A 24,848-nucleotide genomic window follows, 5' to 3' on the forward strand; every position below is an offset into this window, starting at 1 on the left:
CCTCCTTTCTCTCTCTCTCCTCCTTTCCCAACTCTACTTCCCATGTCCTAAATAAACTCTATTCCATACTACATCATCTGGTGCTACATACTACATGGCCGGTACTTCAGGAGGAAGGGATTTCTCAGTGATGGGCCCTCTGAGGTACCCTTCTCACCTCACCATACCTCACTCATACCTTACAAAACACAAGTCTACATAGCAAGTGACAGGTCAATTAAGTTAGATACTGAGATCCTTAATCAAAACAAGAAACCGGGAGGAAGATGGGAGTTGCAAAGAGACCCTGGTATGGTGGCCCATACCTGTAACCCCAGAACATGGAAACCTATGAAGAATTGCTGTGAATCTGAAGCCAGCCTAGGATGCCAAGCAAAAGGAAGAGGAGGAGGAGGAAGGAGAAGAGGAGGAAGAAGAAAAAAGAGTCAGATGGTGGTTGTGTATGCTTTTAATCCCAGCCCTCAGAACGCAGGAAGGTAGATCTCTGAGTTCGAGGTCAGCCTGGACTACAAAGCCAGTTCCAGGACAGCCATGGCTACTTAGAGAAACCCTGGTTTGGAAAAAAAAAAAAAAAGAAGAGAAAGAAAAAAAAGAGAAGAAGGAGGAAGAGGAGGAATAATGTGAAGTAGCAGCAGGCCAGGACAGACACTCTGGAGTTTTCTAGCAGGAATTTATCAGTCTTCTGAGGGTGTCTGAGACCTGAGACCCAGGGGAAGTTTTGAGCAGGGGAAGGGTAGAGTTATCTGGGTGTCAGAAAGTCTCTTGGCTTGAGTCCTCTGTTGAAAAAGCTCTGAAAGCACCCAGAGTTTTTGTTTGTTATTTGAAACAGCTTCTGTGTAGCCCTGGCTGTCCTGAAACTCAGTCTGTAGACCAAACTGGCCTCGAACATAGAGAACTGCCTGCCTCTTCTTCTGTGTGGGGATTGAAGGTGTGCACCACCACGGGCAGCTCTCCTTTTTCTTTTCTTTTCCCTTCTTTTCTTTTCTTTTCTTTTCTTTTCTTTTCTTTTCTGTTTTGGTGGGTTTTTTGAGACAGGGTTTCTCTGTATAGCCCTGGCTATCCTGGAACTCACTTTGTAGACCAGGCTGGCCTCGAACTCCGAAATCCGCCTGCCTCTGCCTCCCCAGTGCTGGGATTAAAGGCGTGTGCCACCACACCCGGCTTTCTTTTCTCTTCTTTTCTTTTCTTTTCTTTTCTCTTTTTTTAACCACTGGGTTTTATTATGCTTCACAGCACTGTAATTAATTTTGTGTGCAGTGTTTTCGTTCATTGCTGGTGGCTCTCACCTACCTTGGTTTCCCAAGAAGACTGTATTCATTTGTTCTCAATTCCCTAGAAACTAGCACACTGCTTGACACATGGTGATCTCCAAATGTATCCTTTAATGCCTGGCTGATGTACTAGAGACAGTGGCTGCCTTTGAAACTCAAGTCTTCTCAGAAGTCAGATATGTCCCTGGGCCTTGAGAGGTGTTTCACATGAAAATCAATCAATCAACATAGCTGGGCATTGCGGTGCATGGTTTGAAACCTAGCACACAGGAGGGAGATGCAGGACCATCTCTCTGAGTTCAAGGACAGCCAGAGCAGGAACGTCACACCAGCAGGGCCTAGCCACATCACATCCATAGTCAACAGCAAAGTGTGGTGAATGAATGTATCCAGGTCAATGCTGAGTTTACTTTCTCCACTCCTACATAGTCCAGAAGTCCCTGCCTAGGGAATGGAGTCACCCACAGTGGGCTGAGACTTGGCGCTTCAATCAACAAAGATAATTCCCACAAACAAGCCAACCTAATCTAGACTTTCTTCCCTTCATACCCTTTTCCTAGCCAGGTGTGGTGGTGCACACCTTTAGTTCCAGCACTCGGGAGGCAGAGGCAGGCAGATCTCTGTGAGTTGAAGGCCAAACCAGTCTCCATTGTGAGTTCTAGGATAGCCAGGCTGTTACACAGAGAAGTCTGGTCTCTAAAACCTGCCCTTCCCCCAAAGGATACTCTTCCTAGGTGATTCTAGGCTTTATCTAATTAACAACGATAAAAATCACAGCACAGGGGGCTAGTGAGATGGCTCAGTGGGTAAGAGCACCCGACTGTTCTTCCGAAGGTCCAGAGTTCAAATCCCAGCAACCACATGGTGGCTCACAACCATCCGTAACGAGATCTAACTCCCTCTTCTGGGGTGTCTGAAGACAGCTACAGTGTACTTACATATAATAAATAAATAAATCTTTAAAAAAAAAAAATCACAGCACAAAAGAGGCCCTAGTTTTTATGCATGTATTATTGCAATCCAGCCTGGCTCTCAAACGTGTGACCTGTACTTTACCAAGTAAGCCTTCTCCCTATCCTTGTCTTCTCTGTGGTGTGTGTACACGTGTAGTGACAATTGTGGAATTTTGGCTGCGTTAAAAAACACAAGCCGGGGGCTGGTGAGATGGCTCAGTGGGTAAGAGCACCCGACTGCTCTTCCGAAGGTCCAGAGTTCAAATCCCAGCAACCAAATGGTGGCTCACAACCATCTGTAACATGATCTGACTCCCTTTTCTGGTGTGTCTGAAGACAGCAACAGTGTACTTACATATAATAATAAATAAATCTTAAAAAAAAAAAAAACACAAGCCGGGTGTGGTGGCACACGCCTTTAATCCCAGCACTGGGGGGGGTGGGGTGGGGGGGGGAGCAGAGGCAGGCGTATCTCTGAGTTCGAGGCCAGCCTGGTCTACAGAGTGAGTTTCAGGACAGCCAGGTCTACACAGGTCTCGTAAAACCAAAAAGCAAACAAACAAACAAACAAAACAAAAAACAAAAAAACCCACAGAAATATTTCAAGAATATGTTTTCATTTTAATCTCAAGGATGGGGTATGAGGCTCCTTTAGATCGTGTGGGGATTTTTAAGAGGGTCTATAAATGCTTGAGGCCTGAGAGGTAGGGTGGGTTGTTGATTGCTGATGGTCACAGCTTATTAAGTAGTCGTGCACAAAAAAAGGAACAAGAAGAAATTAGATATCCTGACATCGCAGATCAAATTTGAGTCTCTGATTCTCTGGTCTCCACCTCCCAAGTGCTAGCACACACCTTTATGCATAGTTTATAAAGTTCTGAGGACTGGGCCCAGGGCTCAGTTGTGTGCTAGGCAGGAACTCTACCAACTGACCTTCATCTCAGCCCCAAGTTTCCCATTTTCATGCCTTGACTGAGCTAGCATTGAGCCTCATGAGGAAGATATGACATCCAAAGTATAGTTGTCATCAGGACAATGGTTATTCGCCACCATAATAGAAGTTAAAAGGCAAAACACTGAATTGGAAGGTGTGGTTTTAGTTAAAGGTCTGTTTTATTTTTAGTTAATACATATGTACACGAGTGCAGTGCCCACCAAAACCAGAAGAGGGTGCCAGATTCTCTCCAACTGAAGTTAGCTCTGTAAGCCAGACTGATGTTCTCTTTAGAACAACCAGTGCTCTTAACTGCCGAGATGTCTTTCCAGCCCAAAGTTCTGTATTTTTGTTAAAGCTGAAACTATCCCATTGAAGCACTTCCAAGCAGGATGTAGTACACTTAGTATCTCTGTTTCCTGATAAGGAGACATCAGCCAGTTGAGAGGACATTGAAGAATGTAGTTTAGGCTCTGTGACCCACACACTTGCTCTGCTGTGGGCACTCACACAGGCTGTGAACTCCAGCACTCACATCCACAATTTGTTTGTTTTTTGAGACACGAGACAGGGTTTCTCTGTGCGGCCCTGGCTGTCCAGGGACTTCCTCTGTAGACCAGGCTGGCGCAGACCTCCACCTGCCTCTGGGATTAAAGTTGTGTGATACCATATCACCCAACATCACACCCAGACTTAATCAGTCCCAAGCAAGGGAAGCAAGCTCAAGGAAAGAGCAAGCATGATGGAGCTACCCTGGCAATATTAGTCACCAGGTATTCCAGATTTCTTCAAGGCCACTTTGGGTCTCTCATAGTAGGGTAACAGGTCGGTGGAAAATCACCCTGCCTCTGACCTGTCCCCGAACCAAGGACTTGGAAATCTTTACCCCATGACTCAGGGTTAATGGCCAAGCAATAATCCTGGCTAATCTGTACATCACCACTAGTGCACTGTGCATGCTCTGAAGACCCTACCCAAGCCTGCCCCTCTGCCCAGCCCAGGGCTGTCTCTGTTCTGGTCAGAGGTAGCTGCCGTTGTGGGTTTCTCCCCAAGAATCCTGTGTGAGGAGGAGTGTTGCATGGTATGACTGAGGTTCCCCTTGGCTCCCCATCACCCAGGTACCCTTGCACCAGGAAGCTCTTTCATTCATTCTTTCCAAAGAAGCAGCCTGGTGAGGCTGAGGCTGGACAGACAGGGTTAGGGGTTAACAGAGAAAACAAAGGCAAGATGACTTTCAGGAGCCCAGATGTCAGGGGCTGTGTGGGAACAAGAAGCAACTTTGGAACTCATGGAAAATGGCCCAGTGGTTAGCGTAATCACCGCAGGTGTGCCTGGGAGAGGCAGGGTCCCAAGGACTCCATGCTCTGAGGACTTGACTCTCTTATGGAGTTTCTCTCTGCTTGTTGCCCTTGAGGTCACCACTTTGCCCATAATCTACGGGTTGTATGGAAACTCTAAGGGGGTTTCCAGTCCCTCACTGGGCAGTGTCTGTAACTGTTAGGACTTTCTAGGCCAGCCAGCTCCCAAATAATGACAAAGAGACCATTTATTAATTATAAAAGCTTTACAGGCCTTAGCTTACTGGTTCCCAACTAGCTCTTATAACATAAACTAACACTTTTATATTAATCTATGTTCTGGGCTGGAGAGATGGCTCAGTGGTTAGGAGCACTGACTGTTCTTCCAGAGGTTCTGAGTTCAAATCCCAGCAACCACATGGTGGCTCACAACCATCTGTAATGGGATCTGATGCCCTCTTCTGGTGTGTCTGAAGACAGCTACAGTGTACTCACATACATAAAATAAATGAATCTTTAAAAAAAAAAAATCTATGTTCTGTAACGTGGCTTGTTATTTCTCCTCTGGCTTCTTCTGTGTCTCACTGGCAAATCTCCTGCCTCAGATTCTTTCCCCGAGTTCTTAACTCTCCCCAGAAACCTTGCCTTTCTTCTCCTGTCTCAGCTATAGGCCATTCAGTTCTTTTTTTCTTTTCTTTTTTTTCCCAAGACAGGGTTTCTCTGTGTAACCCTGGCTGTCCTGGAACTCACTGTGTAGACCAGGCTGGCCTCAAACTCAGAAATCCGCCTGCCTCTGCCTCCCGAGTGCTGGGATTAAAGACAAGAGCCACCACGCTCAGTTCTTTATTAAATCAGGCAGTGTTGAAGGAAGTGTTTACAAAACACTACAACAGGTGATGATTAACAATACCAAAATCTGGCCTGCCTACTCAGAAACCAGCATTTGAATAATACAGAGACAATCTTTGCACAGCGCAAGCGCACATAAAGATCACCTCAGCAAGTATCATTGGTTCTTACAATAATAATGATTGATCTCTTTTGAGCATTGCTGTTGGAGCAGATTAAGGATTCGGCCTCTGGGCTGGTGAGATGGCTCAGCGGGTAAGAGCACCCGACTGCTCTTCCGAAGGTCCAGAGTTCAAATCCCAGCAACCACATGGTGGCTCACAACCACCTTTAACAAGATCTGACTCCCTCTTCTGGTGTGTCTGAAGACAGCTACAGTGTACTTACATATAATAATAAATAAATTAAAAAAAAAAAAAAAAAAAAAAAGGATTCGGCCTCAGAAAGAATTTAGAGATGTAGTTAGTATAGTTAGGTTAAGATGTTTTTGTTAGCCGGGTGGTGAGTTCCAGGACAGCCAGGGCTATACAGAGAAACCCTGTCTTGAAAAAAAAAAAAAAAAAAAAAAAGATTTTTTTTTTTTTGTTAATGTAGAAAATCTTGGGGAACAATTTAAATTTAGAAGAGCACACTTTTGATAGTTGACCCTAGGCCTGCAAGCTTCTAGCCTCCGCACAATCTTATCTAGGTCTACACTGTTTCAGCCTCTGAGACTTACTCTGAATAAGCTTTTTCTTTCTGAACTCAGTTGTTCTGGCTCAAACTCCTTTCTAAGCTGACTGATCCAGTCTGGCTTCTCTCAGCCTCTAACTGGGTTGTTCTGCTTGGCCTCAAACTAACTCTGGCAATGTGTTCTTATCTTCTGGCTCCTTCTCACTCCCTGGCTTGTTCTGTCTTCCCCTGAGTCTAGCTTGTTCTCTGTTCAACCTGTCTCTGTAGCAGTAGCCTGCCTCCTCCTCCTTCCTATCGCCCTGCCTTGCTCTCTTAAAGCAGTCTCTCTCTCTCTCCTCTCTGCTCTCATGGGAGCTGGGCACATCCTAGTCTGTCAAATCTGATTTGTTGCTTGCCACTCAATTAGACATCACTTTCAAACATGGGTGCTTCCTTTTACAAACTAACTTTACCTCCATTGTTTTGAATTAAAGGTGTATATGCCAAGGGCTGAACCACACCGCAACCAGAAACAGGTTTTTGTTTATGTACCCGAGGATTTAAAGTAGAAAGGACTGTTTTTTTTATATAAAAGTTTAGATTTGTGATTCTTTAAGTTTTTTATGATTACATTTAGTTCCTGAATCTATTGCCTGCCTGTGGATCCCATTCCCCTAACTGGGCTGTTTCATCTGGCTTCAGTGGGAGAGGATGCACTTAGTCCTGCAGTGACTCCATATGCTGTGTGTGTGTGTGTGTGTGTGTGTGTGAGTGTGTTTGTGTGTGTGTGTGTGAGTGTGTGTGTGTGTGTGTGTGTGTGGTACCCAGGGGAGCTTCCCCCTTCTCAGAGGAAGAGAGGGAATGGGGGGGGAGCTGAGCTGTGTGAAGGGAGGACTGGGAGGAGATAGGTGGGGCTGATACTGGGGTGTAAAGTGAATAATTTTAAAAATTACTTTTCAGGACAAATAACAAAATGATTGTTCCTTTCTTCATAATCACAAATTGCAGCTTGCCAGTCAAAGAACTGGCTGAGAAAAAAATACCTTTTTTACCCACAGTTTGTTAGTCTATAACAAGTTGCTTAGACAGGAATGTATGTGGATTCATGTTAATAATCTGTTTTCTGCATGTAATATATAAATTGCTTAATTGTGTAAGGGTGCTGGGGGCCTGCTGGGCTTTGTAGTTGTTGTTTTTACTTGAACTCATTGTACTTCATTTATTCATCCACTTAAAGATAGAATGTAACCACATTGTAATTTTTATACTTCTTCAAAGAGTTTGCTGGGGGATATGGGGGAAAAATAAAGTTGTTGGAGCCTAGCTTCATCCATCAAGTGTGTGTGTGTGTGTGTGCGTGTGCGTGTGCGTGTGCGTGTGTTTCCCCCTAAAGTAAAGAGAGAACCTGTTTGTCCTAGAAAGAAGCTTTGGTGTCTGTAGACTCCCCTGACTCCACACCCTGACTCATCAAAGCTGGCTCCCAACACCCAGAAAGGGAGAGAACACGTGCTGATTTGCAGCAGCAGCAGCAGCAACAACAACAACAACAACAACAACTCCAAAGCAATGAGAGTCAGGTTACAGAGGTCCAAGCAGGAGGGAAGGTTGCTTGCCACACACATCTGTCGCAGGAGCTGTATCAGCGTTTATCCTGGGGGAAGGTGACTCCAATGGCCTTCCTCGCCTCCTCAAGGATCTCAGCCAAGAGCTCACTCTCTGCCAGAGGAACTACAGGACTCTCCTTAAGACCTGGGAAGAGTGACCACAGGAAGACTTGTCTAAAACGCACGCATCAGACAGCAAGAGGACTATTAATTCCCAGAAGTCTTTGCGGCATGGGCAGGGTAGTTTGAGAAGGTGGCTATCTCTCTGAATCCTGGGAGATGTAGTTCTAAATAGCTACTTGCGTTTCAGGGCAGGCTAGAACACAACAGTCCCCTCAGATGTAGCCCCAGTGCAGCCCTCCGCCCCTCCTCACCTTTACGCAGGCACTCACGCACGTGGTTGGCTTCATAGAGCATGCATGACCCATTTACAAAATTGTAGTCCTTCCCAAGGACAGGCGGAGGGAACTCCTTCCTCTCTCCATTCACCACCAGCTCTGTTGGGGCCCACAATTTTTGAATCTAAAGGAAGATAATAAGTGACTACTCGGCCCTTATCAACATGGCTCAAGGACTTTACTCCCAACAACCGGCTGGCTGAGCGGTACCCAGGACCCAGCTCTGGCACCTTCGAGTGAAGTATTTACTCCCCACCCTCAATTTTGTGAGGCTCGGTCCCGCCTTCAACCTAGAGTGGGGCTGAAGAGTTTGTTCCTTAGCAATGGGCCTGTCATACTAAGACCTGTCTGTTATCTCCCCAGGATCAAAGGACCTCAGACCCGAAGACCAGGAACTACTTCTGCAGTGTAATGAAGGCTTACTACCACATTGTCCTGGGTGTTAGCACTACAGGCTGGTATTGTCAATCTTGGCTCCTATACTTTTTTTTTTTAAATTTTGAGACAAGGTCTCATGTAGTCCAGGCTGGACCCTGACTCTCTGTGAAGCTGAGGTTGCTCTTAGACTGCTGATTCTGCCTGAGATTCATTACAAGTGTGTGTTCTCATACCTGGTTCCATATAACATCTTTCTTCTTATCTGGTAGAAGACCTGGAAGTTAAACTAGCCCTCTGCCTACTTGTAGGACAGGATGGAAACACAGAGATGACAGCTGGGACATGAGGACAGGATGGTTAAAGTCCCTCAAAATGCAGGGAAAGGGTCAAATCATTCTATAGTTTAACTTGTTATATAGATGATTTCTTTCATTACATTTTAAAAAAAAGATTTATTTACTTATTTCATGTATGTGAATACATTGTAGCTGTCTTCAGACACACCAGAAGAGGCAGCAGATCTTATTATAGATAGCTGTGAGCCACCATGTGGTTGCTGGGAATTGAACTCAGGACCTTAGGAAGAATAGTCAGTGCTCTTAACCACTGAGCCATCTCTCCAGCCCCCTCATTAAAAGGTTTTTATTGAGGTGTTAGGGATCACTATCAGGACACACTAAAAAAGAGCTCTACACTGAGCCATGCTTGTAGCCACTCCCTCGAGGGTTCTAAGCCTGGGCCAGATCATTGCCCTGTGTCTCCTGATTCCTCTTTGTCTTTCTATTTTTGAGGGTCTGGTTGAGTAGTTCAGACTGCCCTTGAAATCCCTCTGGAGCCCAGGATGGCCTAGGACTTGTCATTCCCCTTCACCTCTAGGCCCAGCAGGACTTCCTTTCTTTGGCAGCTACATTTCAAGTGCAGGGTACCATATATGCTATCAAAGTCTTCCATTGAGCCACACCTTCAGACCAAAATCAGGATTTATTTCTAACTCTGGCATTCCAGAAATCCAGGAAAAGCTGACCTCTGGTGAGACACACATAGTGTCTGGAAACATCTAGAAAGCTAGATCACACATACAACTGGAATGTTCTAGGCCTGGCTGGAAACAACTGGAAAGATCACACACACAGCTAGAGTGTTCTAGGCTTGGCTGGCATAAGGTTTGGAACCTCAGCTGTTCACAAAATCAGATGTTTGTACACGTGGCCTCCAGCAGGTGGAGCGATTCAAGAGCTGTGAATTTCTGAGTCAGGGACGGGACAGCTTTATAGTTTGTCTTTGCTATGTTGTGGGGTTTCCTTTCTTCCACCCTTCTCCACCCCTTTTCTTCCATTCTTTCAAGCCCCTAACACTAGATAGGAGAGGGGGAAAGGATGGAGGGGGAAGGGAGTATGATACGCTAGACGAGTTTCTGCTGATTAGAGGCATCAAGGTCCCTGAAGCAAGATTGATCTACACCGTCAGGGTAGCTGATGTCTTCTTGCTTCTTCCTTGCCCATCACTACTTAACAAGCCAAAATCATCGCAACGCACCAACAATCCACCCCAGCTGGCTCTTGGCCTAAGCATTTATAGACCCTCTGAAAAGTCCCCAGAACCCCAAATGTCACAAAATCACAGAAACTATCTACAGCTGGCAAAATCACATCCCTGCCAGAACATGAGGCAGTTCATAGTCAGCTGCTGTGGACAGTCTGCAGCAGCCCCACACGCCACACCGGGATTAAAACAAAAGCACATTCCTCCCCCCTCACCTCTCTTTCTCTCTCTCTCTCTCTCTCTCTCTCTCTCTCTCTCTCTCTCTCTCTGTGTGTGTGTGTGTGTGTGTGTGTTTAAAAAAAAAAAAGAGGGGGCTGGAGAGATGGCTCAATGGGTAAGAGCACTGACTGCTCTTCTGAAGGTCCAGAGTTCAAATCCCAGCAACCACATGGTGGCTCACAACCATCCATAATGAAATCTGATGCCCTCTTCTGGAGTGTTTGAAGACAGCTACAGTGTACCTACATATAATAAATAAATCTTTAAAAAAGAAAGAAAGAAAGAAAGAAAGAAAGAAAGAAAGAAAGAAAGAAAGAAAGAAAGAAAGAAAGAAAAGAAAAGAAACGAAACCAGGGCTGGAGAGGCAGTTCAGTGGTTGAGAGCACTGACTGCTCTTCCAGAGGTCCTGAGTTCAAATTCCCAGCAACCACATGGTGGCTCACAACCATCTGTAAATGAGATCTGATGCCCTCTTCTGGTGTATCTGAAGACAGCTACAGTGTACTCATATACATAAAATAAATCTTTTTTTTTTTTTTTAAAGATTTATTTATTTATTATATGTAAGTACATTGTAGCTGTCTTCAGACACTCCAGAAGAGGGCGCCAGACCTCGGTACGGATGGTTGTGAGCCACCATGTGGTTGCTGGGATTTGAACTCTGGACCTTCGGAAGAGCAGTCGGGTGCTCTTACCCACTGAGCCATCTCACCAGCCCCATAAAATAAATCTTAAAAACAAACAAACAAAACCAAAATTCTCCCTACACTGCTTCCTCACTGCCATGGTGTGAACAGTTGTATGAAAAGCTTCCATTGTTACAGACCAAACTGGTTCACGCTCCATGCCTTCCCTGCCACACAGACAGGTCCGGAACTCCGAGCTATATAGACCTTCCCTTCGGTTGGGTATTTGGTGGCAGGAATAGCGGAAGTAGCACCTACAGCTAGAAAGAACCTGAGGCTGGAGAGTACCTGGATGGCAGAGCATATGTTTAGCACTCAGAAAGACTAGGCTTCCATTCCTAGACCCAAAACCCATACATCAGAAGAACGGTTTTGTCCTAAGACCTGAGGATATGGGACTGTGGCTTCCAAGACCCAACCCCCATCTCCTGGCTTGGTTGTTAATGAGAGTGAGTGTCTCAGAAGCGTGGTAAAGAAGAGGTTATTGCAGCTCTAGGCACACCCTCTGATGGCGGCTGCACAGGGTCCCCAGCGCTCCGGCTTGTGATGTCTCACCTGGGCCATGCCCTTGGTACCACTCACATACGCTGTGTTGGGGAGGTTGGAGGAGATGCTGCAGGTGAAGCTGCCATGAACCCCTCCTGGATACTGAAGTAGCACGCTGACAGTGTCATCCACACCTGGAAAGAAGGCACAAGTCAGAGGGGTTGAGACCTGGGTCAGACTGCACAGTCCTCCAACACCGGCCCGGACACATGGCCTGCGTGACACATGGCCTGCGTGCTGCTGTTTCTTTTTTGTTGGTGTTGCTGGGTTCTATTTGTTGGAGACAGAATCTCCAGGAGCGCACATCCCAAGCTTCCTGTGTGTTAGACAATTATCTCCCGATCCTCTTCTCTCATTTCCCCAGGCCTGGGATTACAGGCAGACACCACCATGCTTGGCTGAATAGTGTTGGCTTTTAAGTTTCTAATTTATTGTTAGTGTGTATATGTGTATGTTGTACATGCAGAGGGACATGTGTCACAGCACATGTGTAGAAGTCAAAAAACTCCAAAAAATTCTCTTTTTCCCTCTTTTCCTGAATTCTGGGGGCCAGACTCTGATTATGGGGCTTCGGTGGTAGATTCCTTTGACCCGCTGAGCCATCTCACCTGGCCTGCTCTGAACAGGGCCTCACTGTGTAGCCCATACTGGCTCTGAACTCCTGGTATCTTCCCTACCTCAGTCTCCCAAAGGCTGGGGTAACTCCTGAGCCACAATGCCCTGAACTAATTATGTACTTCAAAGGAGTAATTGTATGGTATCTGAATTCTCTCTCAGGGCTGAAGAGATGGCTCAGCGCCTAAGAGCCTTTGCTGTTCTTGCAGAATATGTGGGTTCAATTCCCAGCACCCACATTGGGCAGCTCACAACTGTCTGTAACTCCAATTTCAGGGGCTCTAATTCCTCTTCTGATCTGAACATAGGATATATTCACACACACACACACACACAGAGACACACACAGACACACACACACACACACACACACACATAAATGAAAACAAAATAAATCTTAAAAGAAACAAAACAATTAACTGGCAGGGTGGTGGTGCACTCCTTTAGTCCCAGGACTCAGGAGGCAGAGGCAGGAGGATATTTGGGTTCAAGACCAGCCTGGTCTATAGAGTAAGTTCCAGGACAGCCAGGGTTAACACACAGAGAAACCCTGTCTCAAACACTGCCCCCCCCCCCAAGAGAAACCCACCCAATTCACAGTGCCAAGTATGGTGACACAGACCTTTGATTCCAGTCCTCAGGAGGCAGAGGTAGGCAAATCTCTGTGAGTTAGAGGCTAGTAAGTTTTGTTTATAAACTAGTTAATTAACAAACCAACAAAGAGTGCTAAAAAGAATCAGGTTAGGTCTCTTTCATGGTGTGTTCAGGTCTCAGGTTCTATTTACTGTTTCAAAAGAAAGGAGGAGGCTGAAGAGATGGCTCAGGAGTTAGGAGAACTGGCTGCTCTCACAGAGGACCCGGGTTAAGTTCCCAGTACCCACTGGCAGCTCACAATGGTCTGCAAGTCTAGTTTCAAGAGATCTCGTGGGGCTGGTGAGATGGCTCAGTGGGTAAGAGCACCCGACTGCTCTTCCAAAGGTCAGGAGTTCAAATCCCAGCAACCACATGGTGGCTCACAACCATCCGTAACAAGATCTGACTCCCTCTTCTGGAGTGTCTGAAGACAGCTACAGTGTACTTACATATAATAAATAGATAAATCTTTAAAAAAAAAAAAAAAAAAGAGATCTGGTGACCTCTGCTGAAAGGCAGCTGGCATAAAAGCAAAACAGCCATACACAAAAAATAAAGTTGTTTGGTTTTTTCTTTTGTTTTGTTTTGTTTTGTTTTGTTTTTTGGTTTTTCGAGACAGGGTTTCTCTTTATAGCCCTGGCTGTCCTGGAACTCACTCTGTAGACCAGGCTGGCCTCGAACTCAGAAATCCGCCTACCTCTGCCTCTCAAATGCTGAGATTAAAGATGTGTGCCACCACTGCCCAGCTTGTTTTGTTTTTCAAAACAAGGTTTCTTTCTGTATAGCCCTGGTTGTCGTGGAACTCATTTTGTAGATCAGGTTGGCCTTGAATTCATATAGCTCTGCCTGCCTCTGCCAGCACTGGGATTAAAGGTATTCATCATCACCTCCAGGAATCAATTGTTTCTATTTCTTAACTGCTTCACATTTGCCTTAACAGGTATTTTAATTCCTCATTAACTCCCACAGCAACCCCATTAACATTTAACCAGTCAGGTAATTAAGAATCAGCAGTCCAAGCCGGGCGTGGTGGTGCACGCCTTTAATCCCAGCACCGGGAGGCAGAGGCAGGCGGATTTCTGAGTTCGAGGCCAGCCTGGTCTACAGAGTGAGTTCCAGGACAGCCAGAGCTATACAGAGAAACCCTGTCTCGAAAAAACAAAACAAAACAAAACAGGATCAGCTGTCCAGTCTCAGATCACATGAGAGCCCAGTGGAGAGGTGACCTGTGTGAAAGGGTAAAGGCACACAGGATAGGTTTGAAAGGATTCTGAGACGTTGGGCCCCGCCCACATTGCCCGGGATGGTCTTTGAACTGCATTTCCCAGAATGCCATGGGGTAGCTACTTGCTTAAACCATGTGCATACGTGCCACTGGCGATTCTGGGAATGGTAGTTCTTTATGTGTCTAGGCAAGGGAATCCCTCTAGGAAGACCTTTCAGCTGTCTAACTTTTTTTGGGGGGGGGGGGGCGGGGAGTGGGGGGGGGGCGCGACACGAGATTGGAGAGAGAACGCCATTCAGCCGAGACTACGAAGTACCTGTTTCATGGATCCTCCCAACAGCTGAAATCTTCTCTGGCTTCTGTGCACCAAAGATCATGGATAAGAACTGGACACAGTAGATGCCTAGGTCCAGCAGACCACCTCCGGCTTGGTTCCAGTCTGTGGCCCGGGGTATATGACTTAAATCAAATCCGAATTCTGCCCGGGCCACTCGTAGGTCTCCGATAGTTCCTTGAACTAAAACTTCCCTCAGAGCCTCCATGGCAGGAAAAAATCGGCTCCAAATGGCCTGCAGACCAGAGACGTGAGCCCAAGGAAATGGAGGCATCAGTACTGAGGTAATCAGCTGCACCTCCCTTAGCATCCTAGTCTTGAGGGATATCCACTGCTCCCCATACCCCAAACACATAGTTCTTTCCATAGTAAGAACCCCCAATACAAGGTCCTTCTTGACCTTCCCCACTGGGCCATCACCCCAGGTTTCATGTACCAACTGTCTCTGTCCCATACACACTTTTTTAAAAAGACAGAATATTATGCAGCCCAGGCTGTCTTCAAACACTTGTGTAGCAGAAGTGAGTCTCAACGGAGAAGATGCCTAGATTAGATAGCCCTGTGGGTATGTCTTGGGGGAGGAGGTGCCTTGATTTTAATTGCTGGAGGAGGGCCCAGCACACTGTAGGCAGCACTATTCCTTGGGCAGGTGGACCTGAACCCAGAGCCTTGAAACAACTCTAGCCCTTTAAAAACTACACTGGTGGATATAGCAGTGCATGCCTTTACCCACTGCACTCAGGAGACATACTGGGGACAGAATACCATGACAGGGACTTCCAGCAGCAGGCTCAAATGGAGATGTCTCACAAGCTCACAGCAGCTCCTTGTAAAAAAGGATGGCATCTGGGACCTTGAGAAGCAAGAGACACATGCCTCGAGGGGACCTGCCATCTGAAATAAAGGACTGCCTGTAGTAGGTCGGGATGGATACATCTCAGTAGCCCACAGCAGATCTTTGTAAAAAACATTTGTTCCTATCTCTCCTAACCTTTGCCCTGGAAAAGGGCTGCATAGATTTCATTGTGTGTGGCTGCTTTTCAGTTGGCCTTGGTGTTCATAATTATTCTATTATATCTGACTTTCTTACTTCTTTCTCCTGCTCTGGTGAATTCTGTGAAACTAGATGTTCCTTAATGTAATGATTTTTTTAAATTTTATTTTATTTACATGAGTACACTGTAGCTGTCTTCAGACACACCAAAAAAGACATCAGATCCCATTATAGATGATTGTGAGCTACTATGTAGTTGCTGCTGGGAATTGGACTCAGGACCTCTGGAAGAGCAGTTAGTGGTTTTTTTTGTTGTTGTTTTTCCAAGATAGGGTTTCTCTGTGTAGCCCTGGCTGTCCTGGAACTCACTATGTTGACCAGGCTGGCCTCAAACTCAGAAATCCACCTGCCTCTGCATCCCAAGTGCTGGGATTAAAGGCGTAAGCCACCACCGCCCAGCTCAGTTAGTGCTCTTAACCGCTGAGCCATTTCTCCAGTCCCCGATGTAATGATTTTTAACCAATTAAAAATTGAGGCATGGGGCACAGCACAGCACAGTCCTAATGGCCCAGGTGCATGCCGTGTGCTCTCATCTTGGAAACAACGCAATAACTGCACAATGGTAGTTCCGGATTAATGCTTGATTTGCAAAGAACGTTTGAAGAAATTAGTAGAAAATGAAATAGAGCCAACATTGGGGCACTGGGAAAAAAAAAAACTATTGAAGTTATGAAATAAGTTTTGTACAACATTTGAGAGTAGTTCCTAGATAAGCAAGTATAGAATGCATAAAATAATACACTTGTAAAACTAAGTCAAAACACTGGTACTCTTAGGAGAGTCATTGTGTGCAGTATACAGAAGCAGAAAGCTAGCAGAACTGCTGGGTTAAGGGTTAACTTGATTCTTTCTGGCCACTGCCTGGCAGCTTTGCCCATGTCATTGATCATTAGAGCTTCACAGAAAACTGCAGGTAGCTGACCTTGGAGCTCTGAGCTCTGAAGTATAGTAAGACAAAAGTTAAAAAAAAAAAAAATGTATACAGAGAAACCCTGTCTCGAAAAACAAAACAAAACAAAGCAAAACAAAGCAAAACAAAAAAAGTTAAAGTTTAAATAACGATAAATTTGCAATTAGTATTGTTTTGGGCCGGGTGTGGTGGTGCACGCCTTTAATCTTAGCACTTGGGAGGCAGAGGCAGGCGGATTTTTGAGTTCGAGGCCAGCCTGGTCTACAAAGTGAGTTCCAGGACACCCAGGGCTACACAGAGAAACCCTGTCTCAAAAAAACCAAAAAAATAACCCAAAAAACAAAAAAAGAAGTATTGTTTTGGCCACAGGCCTGGGAATAGGGAAGCTTGAAACTTTGGGGAGCGATTGTAATTCTTGATTCTTTGTGGGATGTGGTTATTCTTTTGAATTTGATTTGGCAATGATTATACAATGTCTTTTTTTCTACCTGCTTTTGGAGTATCAATAAAAGACTGGGGCAAGAGAAAGGTGAGAGAGCGAGTGAGGAGGAGTGGAGAGCAAGTGGGGTGCTCATAAGGTGTGTGTGAGGTGAGTGTGGAGTGAGTGGAGAAAATGTGAGAGAGTGTGTATGTGTGAGTGAGTGAGAGTGCATGTGGTCTGTGTGTGTGAGGTGTGTGTGAGGTGTGTGTAGGAGTGTGGGAGTTCAAGAAAAGAAACGTGGGCTGGGCAGTGGTGGCGCACGCCTTTAATCCCAGCACTTGGGAGGCAGAGGCAGGCGGATTTCTGAGTTCGAGGCCAGCCTGGTCTACAGAGTGAGTTCCAGGACAGCCAGGGTTACACAGAGAAACCCTGTCTCGAAAAACCAAAGAAAAAAAAGAAAAAGAAAAAGAAAAGAAAGAGAAAGAAAAGAAAAAGAAAAAAAGAAGAAAGAAGAAAAGAGATTCTTCTTTCTCTCTCTCCTCTCTTTCCCCTAAAATCTAACATGGAGGCTAAAGCATGCCCCACAGAGTCTGAGCAAGTTCTGCTACATTTGCTAAGGATTACGACAGCATCGTCCTTGGGCAGCCCCTGCTGACTTCACTTTGGGTTGATTTCTTTTATCTTCTGAGAAAGGGACCTTTTTTTTTTTTTTTTTTTAGAGATTTATTTATTATTATACATAAGTACACTGTAGCTGTCTTCAGACACACCAGAAGAAGATGTCAGAGCTCATTACAGGTGGTTGTGTGAGCCACCATGTGGTTGCTGGGATTTGAACTCAGGACCTTTGGAAGAGCAGTCAGTGCTCTTACCCGCTGAGTCATCTCGCCAGCCAGCCCCAACCTTGCACTTTTCAACTAAGTTTTATTTTATTTGTGAATCTGTGTATACACACGTTCATACTTCCAAAGATCAGAAGAGGATGTCAAAACCCCTGAAACTGGGCTGGCGAGATGGCTCAACAGTTAAGAGCACTGACTGCTCTTCCGAAGGTCATGAGTTCAAATCCCAGCAACCACATGGTGGCTCACAACCACACTGCTTCATATGATGCTGGGCATGGAACCCTGGGCTTCCTGCATGCCAGGCAAGTGCTCTATCCACTGAGTTACATACCAGCATCTCTTCAATACCTCTCATTTGGTCACCTGCTTGCCTGCCTTCTTTCCTTCCTTCCTTCCTTCCTTCCTTCCTTCCTTCCTTCCTTCTTTCTTCTTCCTTTTTGAGACAAGGCCTCACTGTGTAGCCCTAGCTATGTAGACCAGGCTGGACTCAGATTCAGAGACAACCACCTGCCTCTGCCTCCTGAGGACTCGAGCTGAACATGTGATCTCTTCTTGGTTGACTGTAGAAACAGTCGCTGATTTTAGGGGCCGGAGAGAACATCTCTGTGCTTAAGAGCGCTTGTTCTTGTAGAGGACCCAGGTTTGCCTCCTACCAGTCAGCCTCATGATACTCCCAATCCCTTCAGTTCTGGCGGGTCTGACACCAACTTCTAGCCTCTGTGGTCATCAAATATACACATGGAAAATTAAATCAAATGAACAACTCTAATATAAATGGGTTCTTAATCATATATATATATATATGTGTGTGTGTGTGTGTGTGTATATATGTGTGTGTATGTATATATATGTGTGTGTGTGTGTATATATATATATATATATAATGTTTATGAGTACACTGTAGCTGTCTTCATGCACACCAGAAGAGAGCACTGGATTCCTTTACAGATGCTTGTGAGCCACCATGTGGTTGCTGGGATTTGAACTCAGGACCTCTGGAAGAGCAGTCAGTGCTCTTAATCACTGAGCCATCTCTCTAGCCCTTTTAGTCACTATTTTGAGGGTCGTACAGTTTGGTGGTAAAATTTGAGTCCCCCGTTAGCTTTTCTGTAGATGACTGGAGCCCTGGAATGAGTTAAAGACTCCCTTCTTCGGATGTTACCTCCCTGTATTGGGGGTGGAGTTCTGAGAAAGTAGCCTTTCATTATCTCCTGATATCTCCTGTTCTCCGGGAGAAGGAAGCTTTTTGTGTGCCTGTGTCTAGCTCTTCCTGGGAGTAGACGCTGCAGAGGCTGAGCCTCTGTTCTTATCTGTGGGCTCCTTAGGTCCACAGAGCAAGCGGTAACCTGCAGTAACTATGAGTGCATCTGGAAAGCTGAGCTCCTGGATGCCACGGGACTCTCCTGAGCTGCTGCTCGGCCTCACACGCCTCCCCACCACTCCCTAGGTAAGTAAGTCTTGCACTAGCAATCCCTAAGCAAAATGGCCTCTGTCTTCTTTGGTTTTCTTGCTTTCTAAATAAGTACTTTTCCTTCAAGTGGGGAGAAATGAACTTGAGTTTGTGACTAGATGCTGGATTCACCCTGGCCAACACAGATTCTGATCCTTTTGTGTGTGTGTGTGGTGGGGGGGGTTGACTGTGGGCAAACCTGGGCAACCATGTTTAGCACCGTATGGATGTGAGAGCGGCCTCTCCAGGCTTACCTCCATAAGGAAGACGCCTTGAGAACGGGCTTTGGCAACCATCTCCCGAACTTCTGCTGCATTCACGCCCATGGGTTTCTCACAAAGGACAGCCTTGCCTGCTGCCAGGCAGAGGAGTACGGCTGGCTTGTGCTGGGGGTGCTGGGTGGCGATGTAGGCCACCTCTAGGGGAGGAGGGAGGAGAGAGGGATGGTCAGCAGCACGGCCAGCAAGAGGGCCTGGCCGCCAACGTTCAGAGGCAAGGCTGTGAATACAGTTCTAGGGTTCTCATTGAGGGGAGACTACCAAGCTTTTGTGTAGTGACAATTTGGAAATTTTGGTTTCTTTAAAAAAAAAACAGAAACATAAGAATATGTTTTCGTTTCAGTCCCAGCTGTGGGATATGGACTGTCCACAGCAGCTGACTATGATTTGCCTTGTGCCCTAGCAGAGGTGTGGTTTGGCCAGCTGCAGAGAGTTTCTGCGATTGTGTGACTTTTGGAATTCTGGCGACTTTTCAGAGGTCTATAAATGCTAGAGTCCCAGAGGTGGATTGTTGGTCAGGGCTTGTGAAGGAGTTATGTACAAAGAAGAAACAAGGAGAAATTAGATATTCTGACAGGGAAGATCAAACTTGCCCATAATCAGCAGTCTCCGATTAACATCCCCCCAAACTCCCTTTCTGACCCCTGGCTTTACTCAGGGGTCTCCTTTCTTCCCTCTCTTTTCTTCTTATGTAGTGTTAGGGGGTTGAAAGGGTGGAAGAACCCACAAAGTAGCAAAAGACAGTTACACTTTTGGGAGGCTGAGGCAGGAGGACAGCCAATTGGAGGCTATGTGTGAGGTCTATCTCAAAAGCCCAAGTGGCCAAGCATGCTTGCCTACACCTTTAATCCCAGTGCTTACAAACTGGAAGCCAAGGCAGGTGGATCTCTGAGAATCTGAAGCCAGCCTGGTCTACATAATAAAGTTTCAGGCCAGCCAGGGCTATACAGTGAGTGAGACCGTCTCTCAAAATAAAATAAAAGTGTGGGATTCAGCTCGGCGGAGCTTTTGCCTAATGTGTGAGAGGCCTTGGGTTCCATATCCAGTATCGCAAAATAAACAAGTAAATAAATTCTTACCAGATTTTCTAGCCTTGGGAGAAACTTAAAACTTAGCCTTGGCTAAGCACAGATTAATATTGTTCAGCCAGTCTCGGGTCACGTGTAAGCCTATTAACTGTCTCCTAACCAGGCCGAGCCTGAGCCTTTCCAAAGACCACCCCTGCAGCCCAGTGCATCTGTAGGCAAGAAGCAGTGCCTAGCTCTGCCCCCACCTCCCTGGTCCAGGCCACTCACCCACGTTTGGGTCCTTGGCCAGTTCCTCATAAGAGCCATAGGCCTTGGGGATGTTGAATTTCTGTGCGAACTCCTCGGCCCGGTTCAGGTCCCTCGCAGCTACCGCTACCACCTAGCGTGGGATTCAAAGGGTTGAGATGTGGAAGACAAAGTAGACGAGCTATGGAGGAGGCTGCAGTGGGGAGCATCTAGCCTCCTCCAAGATGGCTAGGGAAGGTATTACTGGTGGGGAGGGGAAGCAGATTGGGGGGGGGGGCAGACTTAGGCTGTGCTTGGTACATGGCAAGACTGAATAGAGAGGAAAGGGGAGTCTGTAAGCAAGCCCAGGATCCTCCCCGACTGCCCCATGGCTTCGCCTCCCAGCAGCTGATACCTACCCCCTGCAAACCGCGAGCCCCTCAGACTGGGGCGCATAGGAGGTGTGAGCTGAAAACAAATCTCTTATGGCCTTGGGGACCAGAAGGGTCCCCTTCTCTTCTCAGAGTCACTGCCTTAGACCTAGGGACTCTCCTCCCTCACACTCGGGGCTCCCTCGTTCCTCGGACTAGGGACTCTTTCTTAGACCCTCGGCTCCACTCCTCCCTCGGACCCAGTGTCTTCCAAGGGACGTGCACCTGGTGCTCCGAGGAAGGCAGTGAGCTCAGCACGGTGGTAAAGTCGTTGGCAATTAAGCCAGCCGACACGATGCCCCAGCGCAGCGCCATTTTGCACGTCTTCTGCCTGCGGGGGCCGGAGGCGGGGCCAACGCCACCCCGCGCTGCAAGCCGCCCGCTTCCCTTTGACCCTCAGGACACGACCTCAGGACGTGAAACCGCAATCTCTCCACCCGTCTCCTCCTTCCCCTCCTCCCTGCGCCCGCCCTTCTCCCTCCCTCCTTCTCCTTCTCCTTCTTCTCAGTGCCTAACTCTTGCCCAAGCTGGCCTGCAATTCACAATATATATATATAGCCAAGGCTGCTTGCTGACCATAAACTCAAGGCAATCCTCCTGCCTCAGCTCCTTGAGTGCAGCAATACAGGCATACACCACCGTGCCTGTCTTTCAAGTTGCCTTTTTACTTTTTATTTTGAGATGGGGATTTGCTATTGTTATCAATTAGTCTGTGGGGCCCGGGCGTGGTGGCGCACGCCTTTGATCCCAGCACTCTGGAGGCAGAAGCCGGCGAATTTCTGAGTTCGAGGCCAGCCTGGTCTACAGAGTGAGTTCCAGGACTGCCAGGGCTACACAGAGAAACCCTATCTCGAAAAAAAAGCCAATAAAATAAAATAAAATAAAATAGTCTGTGGTCTCAAGAAAATGACCACAGGATCCAAAGTATTTCTGACAAAGCAAACGTTTTACTTCTGGAGAGGACCCAAGTTCTGTCCACTTGGCAGCTCGAAACCATCTTCCAGGATATCCAGTGCCGCCTTCTGTCCTCTGAGGGCACCAGGCATGCACATGGTGGGCATGCATGCATACAGACAAAACTCTTCAACGCATAAAATAAATTAGGAAGGAAGGAAGGAAGAAAAAGAAAATATGGAGGAGGAGGATTCCTTGGAACCAGAGTTGCAGGTGGCTGTGAGCCGTTCATTATATAGATGCTGGGAAGAACAGTAGATGCTCTTAACCTGAGCCCTCTCTCCACCCCCCAGATTATGTCTTTACAAGTCTCTTTAATGATGGAACTTGATTTATCTCACTTGCCGTCGAGAGGGGAAAGAATGTGCACCTTACTGATAATAGCTCCTCTTCACTTACAGCCCAGTTTCATTCTCTCTCGTCTGATCCACTGAACACTGACTGACTGTGCCCAGGTGTTCACAAGTCTCCTATTTAGTAAGGCATAGGAGGCTAATCAGTTATTGTGCTTAACTGATTGAACTAAGTGGCGGCGAGGCAACAGGGACTTTCAGCACTGGAGCGAGGGAAGCCAGGGCTGAGGTCACCTTCTCCTCCCATCTTCACGTAAGCCTTTGCCAGGAAAGACCGTTCCCTGTCACAGGCGCCACAGGTACACGTGCTTAAGATAGCAATCCTCCTGCCTCAGCTTCCCAAGCAGCTCGTACGGACAGGCCTGGATCACAGGCCTCAGAGCTGGTCCTGTGTCCTGTGACCCCTGGAGTTAGGGACAGAGTTGTCTTCCATGTCCTTCTGTTTCTTCTTGGCTTAGCCCTGGACCTCTCTGGGGGTCACTTTTCTGTTCTGGAGACTGAAGTCCCCACAGTTTCTACTTAGAAGAAAGTCTTAAGAGGATTAACTGAGTTCTATGGCCTATTATGTAAATATACTCAACCGGTTGGCAAAGTCTACCTTCACCAAGACTCCAATTTCCCTTGCCTGTAAGACCTTGGTAGCTGGAGGCGGTGCCCAGATTGTAAAAACCCCAAAGAGATCACCAGGAATCACAACCTGCTGTAATTGCAGGGTCTTTATTCAAGTTTGAGCTTAGGTCCCCAACCTTCTTGATGGAACAGGAAAGAGTGAAGCCTCTAAGTGAAGGGGGGTTATAAAGGAAAAAACCCCACAAGCAGGGTTTTCAAGCCGTGGCATTACAGGAGAGGATAAAGGAATGCCGCCCTCAAACCTGTAACATTTCTTCAGACGGGGGTGGGGGGTAGGGGGGTGGGGGGGGATCAGAACGGCACAGCTGGAAAGGGACCTTTCTGACCTGGGAAAAGTAACTTGTGCTGTTAGAAGCTGGTGCAGTTTTACAGCTGGCCACAGCTGTCTGGGAACACTTAATTGTCTCTTTTTCATCATCAAAGAGTGGGCTATTATCATTGCAAGGGTATTGGCTTATTTTTTTTTCAAGGGCAGGAGCCATCTGCACTGGAGAAATGTTGGTTGTTAATCAAATGAGTGTGAGTTTCAGTAACCTGGAGGCTAGGGTATGCTGCCTGTTCCCAAGGCTGGCATTTGCACTCGCGCGCGCGCACACACACACACACACACACACACACACACACACGAGGGGGGGTGTCAAGGGGAGGGAGTGCTAACTGCTCTGACTCCTCATGGGGTCAGGAGAGTGTAGGATTTGATGTGTAGGTTTCTTCAGCTGGCGGGATGACTCAGTAGTTAAGAACATGTGCTGCTCCTACAGAGAACCTGCATTTGGTTTCCAGCGTGTATCCACATTGCTCACAATCAACTGTAACTCCGGCTCCTGGGGATCTGATGCCCTCTCTGAATTCTGCGGACTCCTGCATTCTTATGGCATACACACAAAAACACACACATACTCAGAACTAAAAGTAAACCTTTTTTAAAAAAGGCTTAATGCAGGCAGGACTTGGTGGCACACACTTTTAATCATAGGATGCAATTGGCAGGTAGATTTCAGTGAGTTGAAGGCCAGCCTGGTCCACAGAGTTCCAAGGTCGCTGGAGCTGCACAGTGACAGCCTGCCTCGGAAAACAAAAAGCAAAACAAACAGAATGGGCCTTGGTGTGGGAGGAGCCGAAAAGCCCCACCCCTCCTGAGGCTCTCTAGGCAGTTGTTACTGAGAGAGAGAGTAGTATGTATATCTTTTTTCTCAGATGTAATTCTTGTTTTTTTGTTTGTTTTTGAGACAGGGTTTCTCTGTATAGCCCTGGCTCTCCTGGAACTCACTTTGTAGACCAGGTTGGCCTCGAACTCAGAAACCTGCCTGCCTCTGCCTCCCGAGTGCTGGGATTAAAGGCATGCACCACCTGTAGCTATTGTGTTGTATGGTGGGTTTTATTGTTTTGTTTTTCTCTCTAAATCACGTATGTGGTGCCATCTTGGGTAATAAGAATATATTTACTCAGAAGCCATGGCTGCTAACCAGGGGTAGCCAGGTCTAAGGTAATGAGCCTACAAGCACTTCCAGGTAGATAAAAAAGGGAAGAGCCACAAGACTGGTTCCTAAGACTCCAGCCATTACTCCTTTCTGTGAAACCACAGCTTCAGGTGATCTTGGGAGATTCAAGATAATATGGAGAGTGGGAGATAAGGGATGCACAGCTCCTGTGACATCAACGTGATGTGGTGAGACTTGGTCTGGGTGCAGCTGTTTATGCCCTTATGTAAATGAAGGCCTCCTAATTTCTTCAGAGACTGTCCCCATCCAAGATGAGGACAAAGCACCACAGGTAGCCACCATCCTGGTGTTCTCATGGCCACGGGAGGCCTCAAGACCAATGGGACTTGAGTGGGAAGCCGCATGGGCATGTGCTTTGGGGAGCAGTCTCCCACTGACAAAAAAGTCTGGATGTTGGTGCAGTCTGGAGTTGTCACAGCTATGTGGGATCATGGAGTTATGTCCCAGTAACTGACACAGAAGATAGGAGACTGGGACATTTCCTGTAATCCTGGCGCTGTCGCGCTGCACACACTGTGCAGGTCAGAGCACATGTTGAGACAGAACCTGTGGTTGAGGCTTGAATTGTGATCCCAGGGTGTGGCCTGCTTCTGCCTCCCTGTTGCTGGGGTCATAAGTAATACCTGGGTGA

At 46.9% G+C, this 24,848-nt stretch overlaps 2 protein-coding genes across 6 annotated transcripts in view; one reads left to right on the forward strand and one right to left on the reverse strand.

The window, feature by feature from the left end:
• Positions 1–5,285: 5,285 nt before the first annotated feature.
• On the reverse strand, positions 5,286–21,218 carry Dhdh (dihydrodiol dehydrogenase (dimeric)). Of its 2 annotated transcripts, XM_006541199.4 has the most exons (8): positions 21,004–21,218; positions 20,390–20,501; positions 19,071–19,234; positions 14,902–15,030; positions 14,119–14,371; positions 11,339–11,463; positions 7,935–8,082; positions 5,286–7,705 (listed from the first exon to the last, which is right to left on the reverse strand). In XM_006541199.4, the coding sequence occupies exons 1-8, from the start codon at positions 21,091–21,093 to the stop codon at positions 7,596–7,598; spliced, it is 1,131 nt and encodes a 376-aa protein (XP_006541262.1). In that variant the 5' UTR covers positions 21,094–21,218; the 3' UTR covers positions 5,286–7,595. The 2 variants fall into 2 exon arrangements, with proteins under 2 accessions (XP_006541262.1, NP_082179.1); NM_027903.4 differs by lacking the exon at positions 14,902–15,030 and having other exon boundaries at positions 5,893–7,705; positions 21,004–21,135.
• The window catches only part of Tulp2 (tubby-like protein 2), a 41,621-nt gene continuing 31,128 nt past the window's right edge, over positions 14,356–24,848 (forward strand). Inside the window, exons 1-2 of one of the 4 annotated variants that reach the window (XM_006541020.2) lie at positions 14,356–14,420; positions 18,692–18,813. The gene's annotated coding sequence lies outside the window, so the exon portion shown is untranslated. Of the gene's footprint in view, positions 14,421–18,584; positions 18,814–24,848 lie in introns of those variants that run through there. The other 3 variants (XM_030242817.1, NM_001290996.2, NM_001290999.2) reach the window with 3 other exon arrangements.

The sequence above is a fragment of the Mus musculus genome, chromosome 7, assembly GCF_000001635.26.
Source record: "Mus musculus strain C57BL/6J chromosome 7, GRCm38.p6 C57BL/6J".
Classification (NCBI taxonomy): Eukaryota; Metazoa; Chordata; class Mammalia; order Rodentia; family Muridae; genus Mus; species Mus musculus.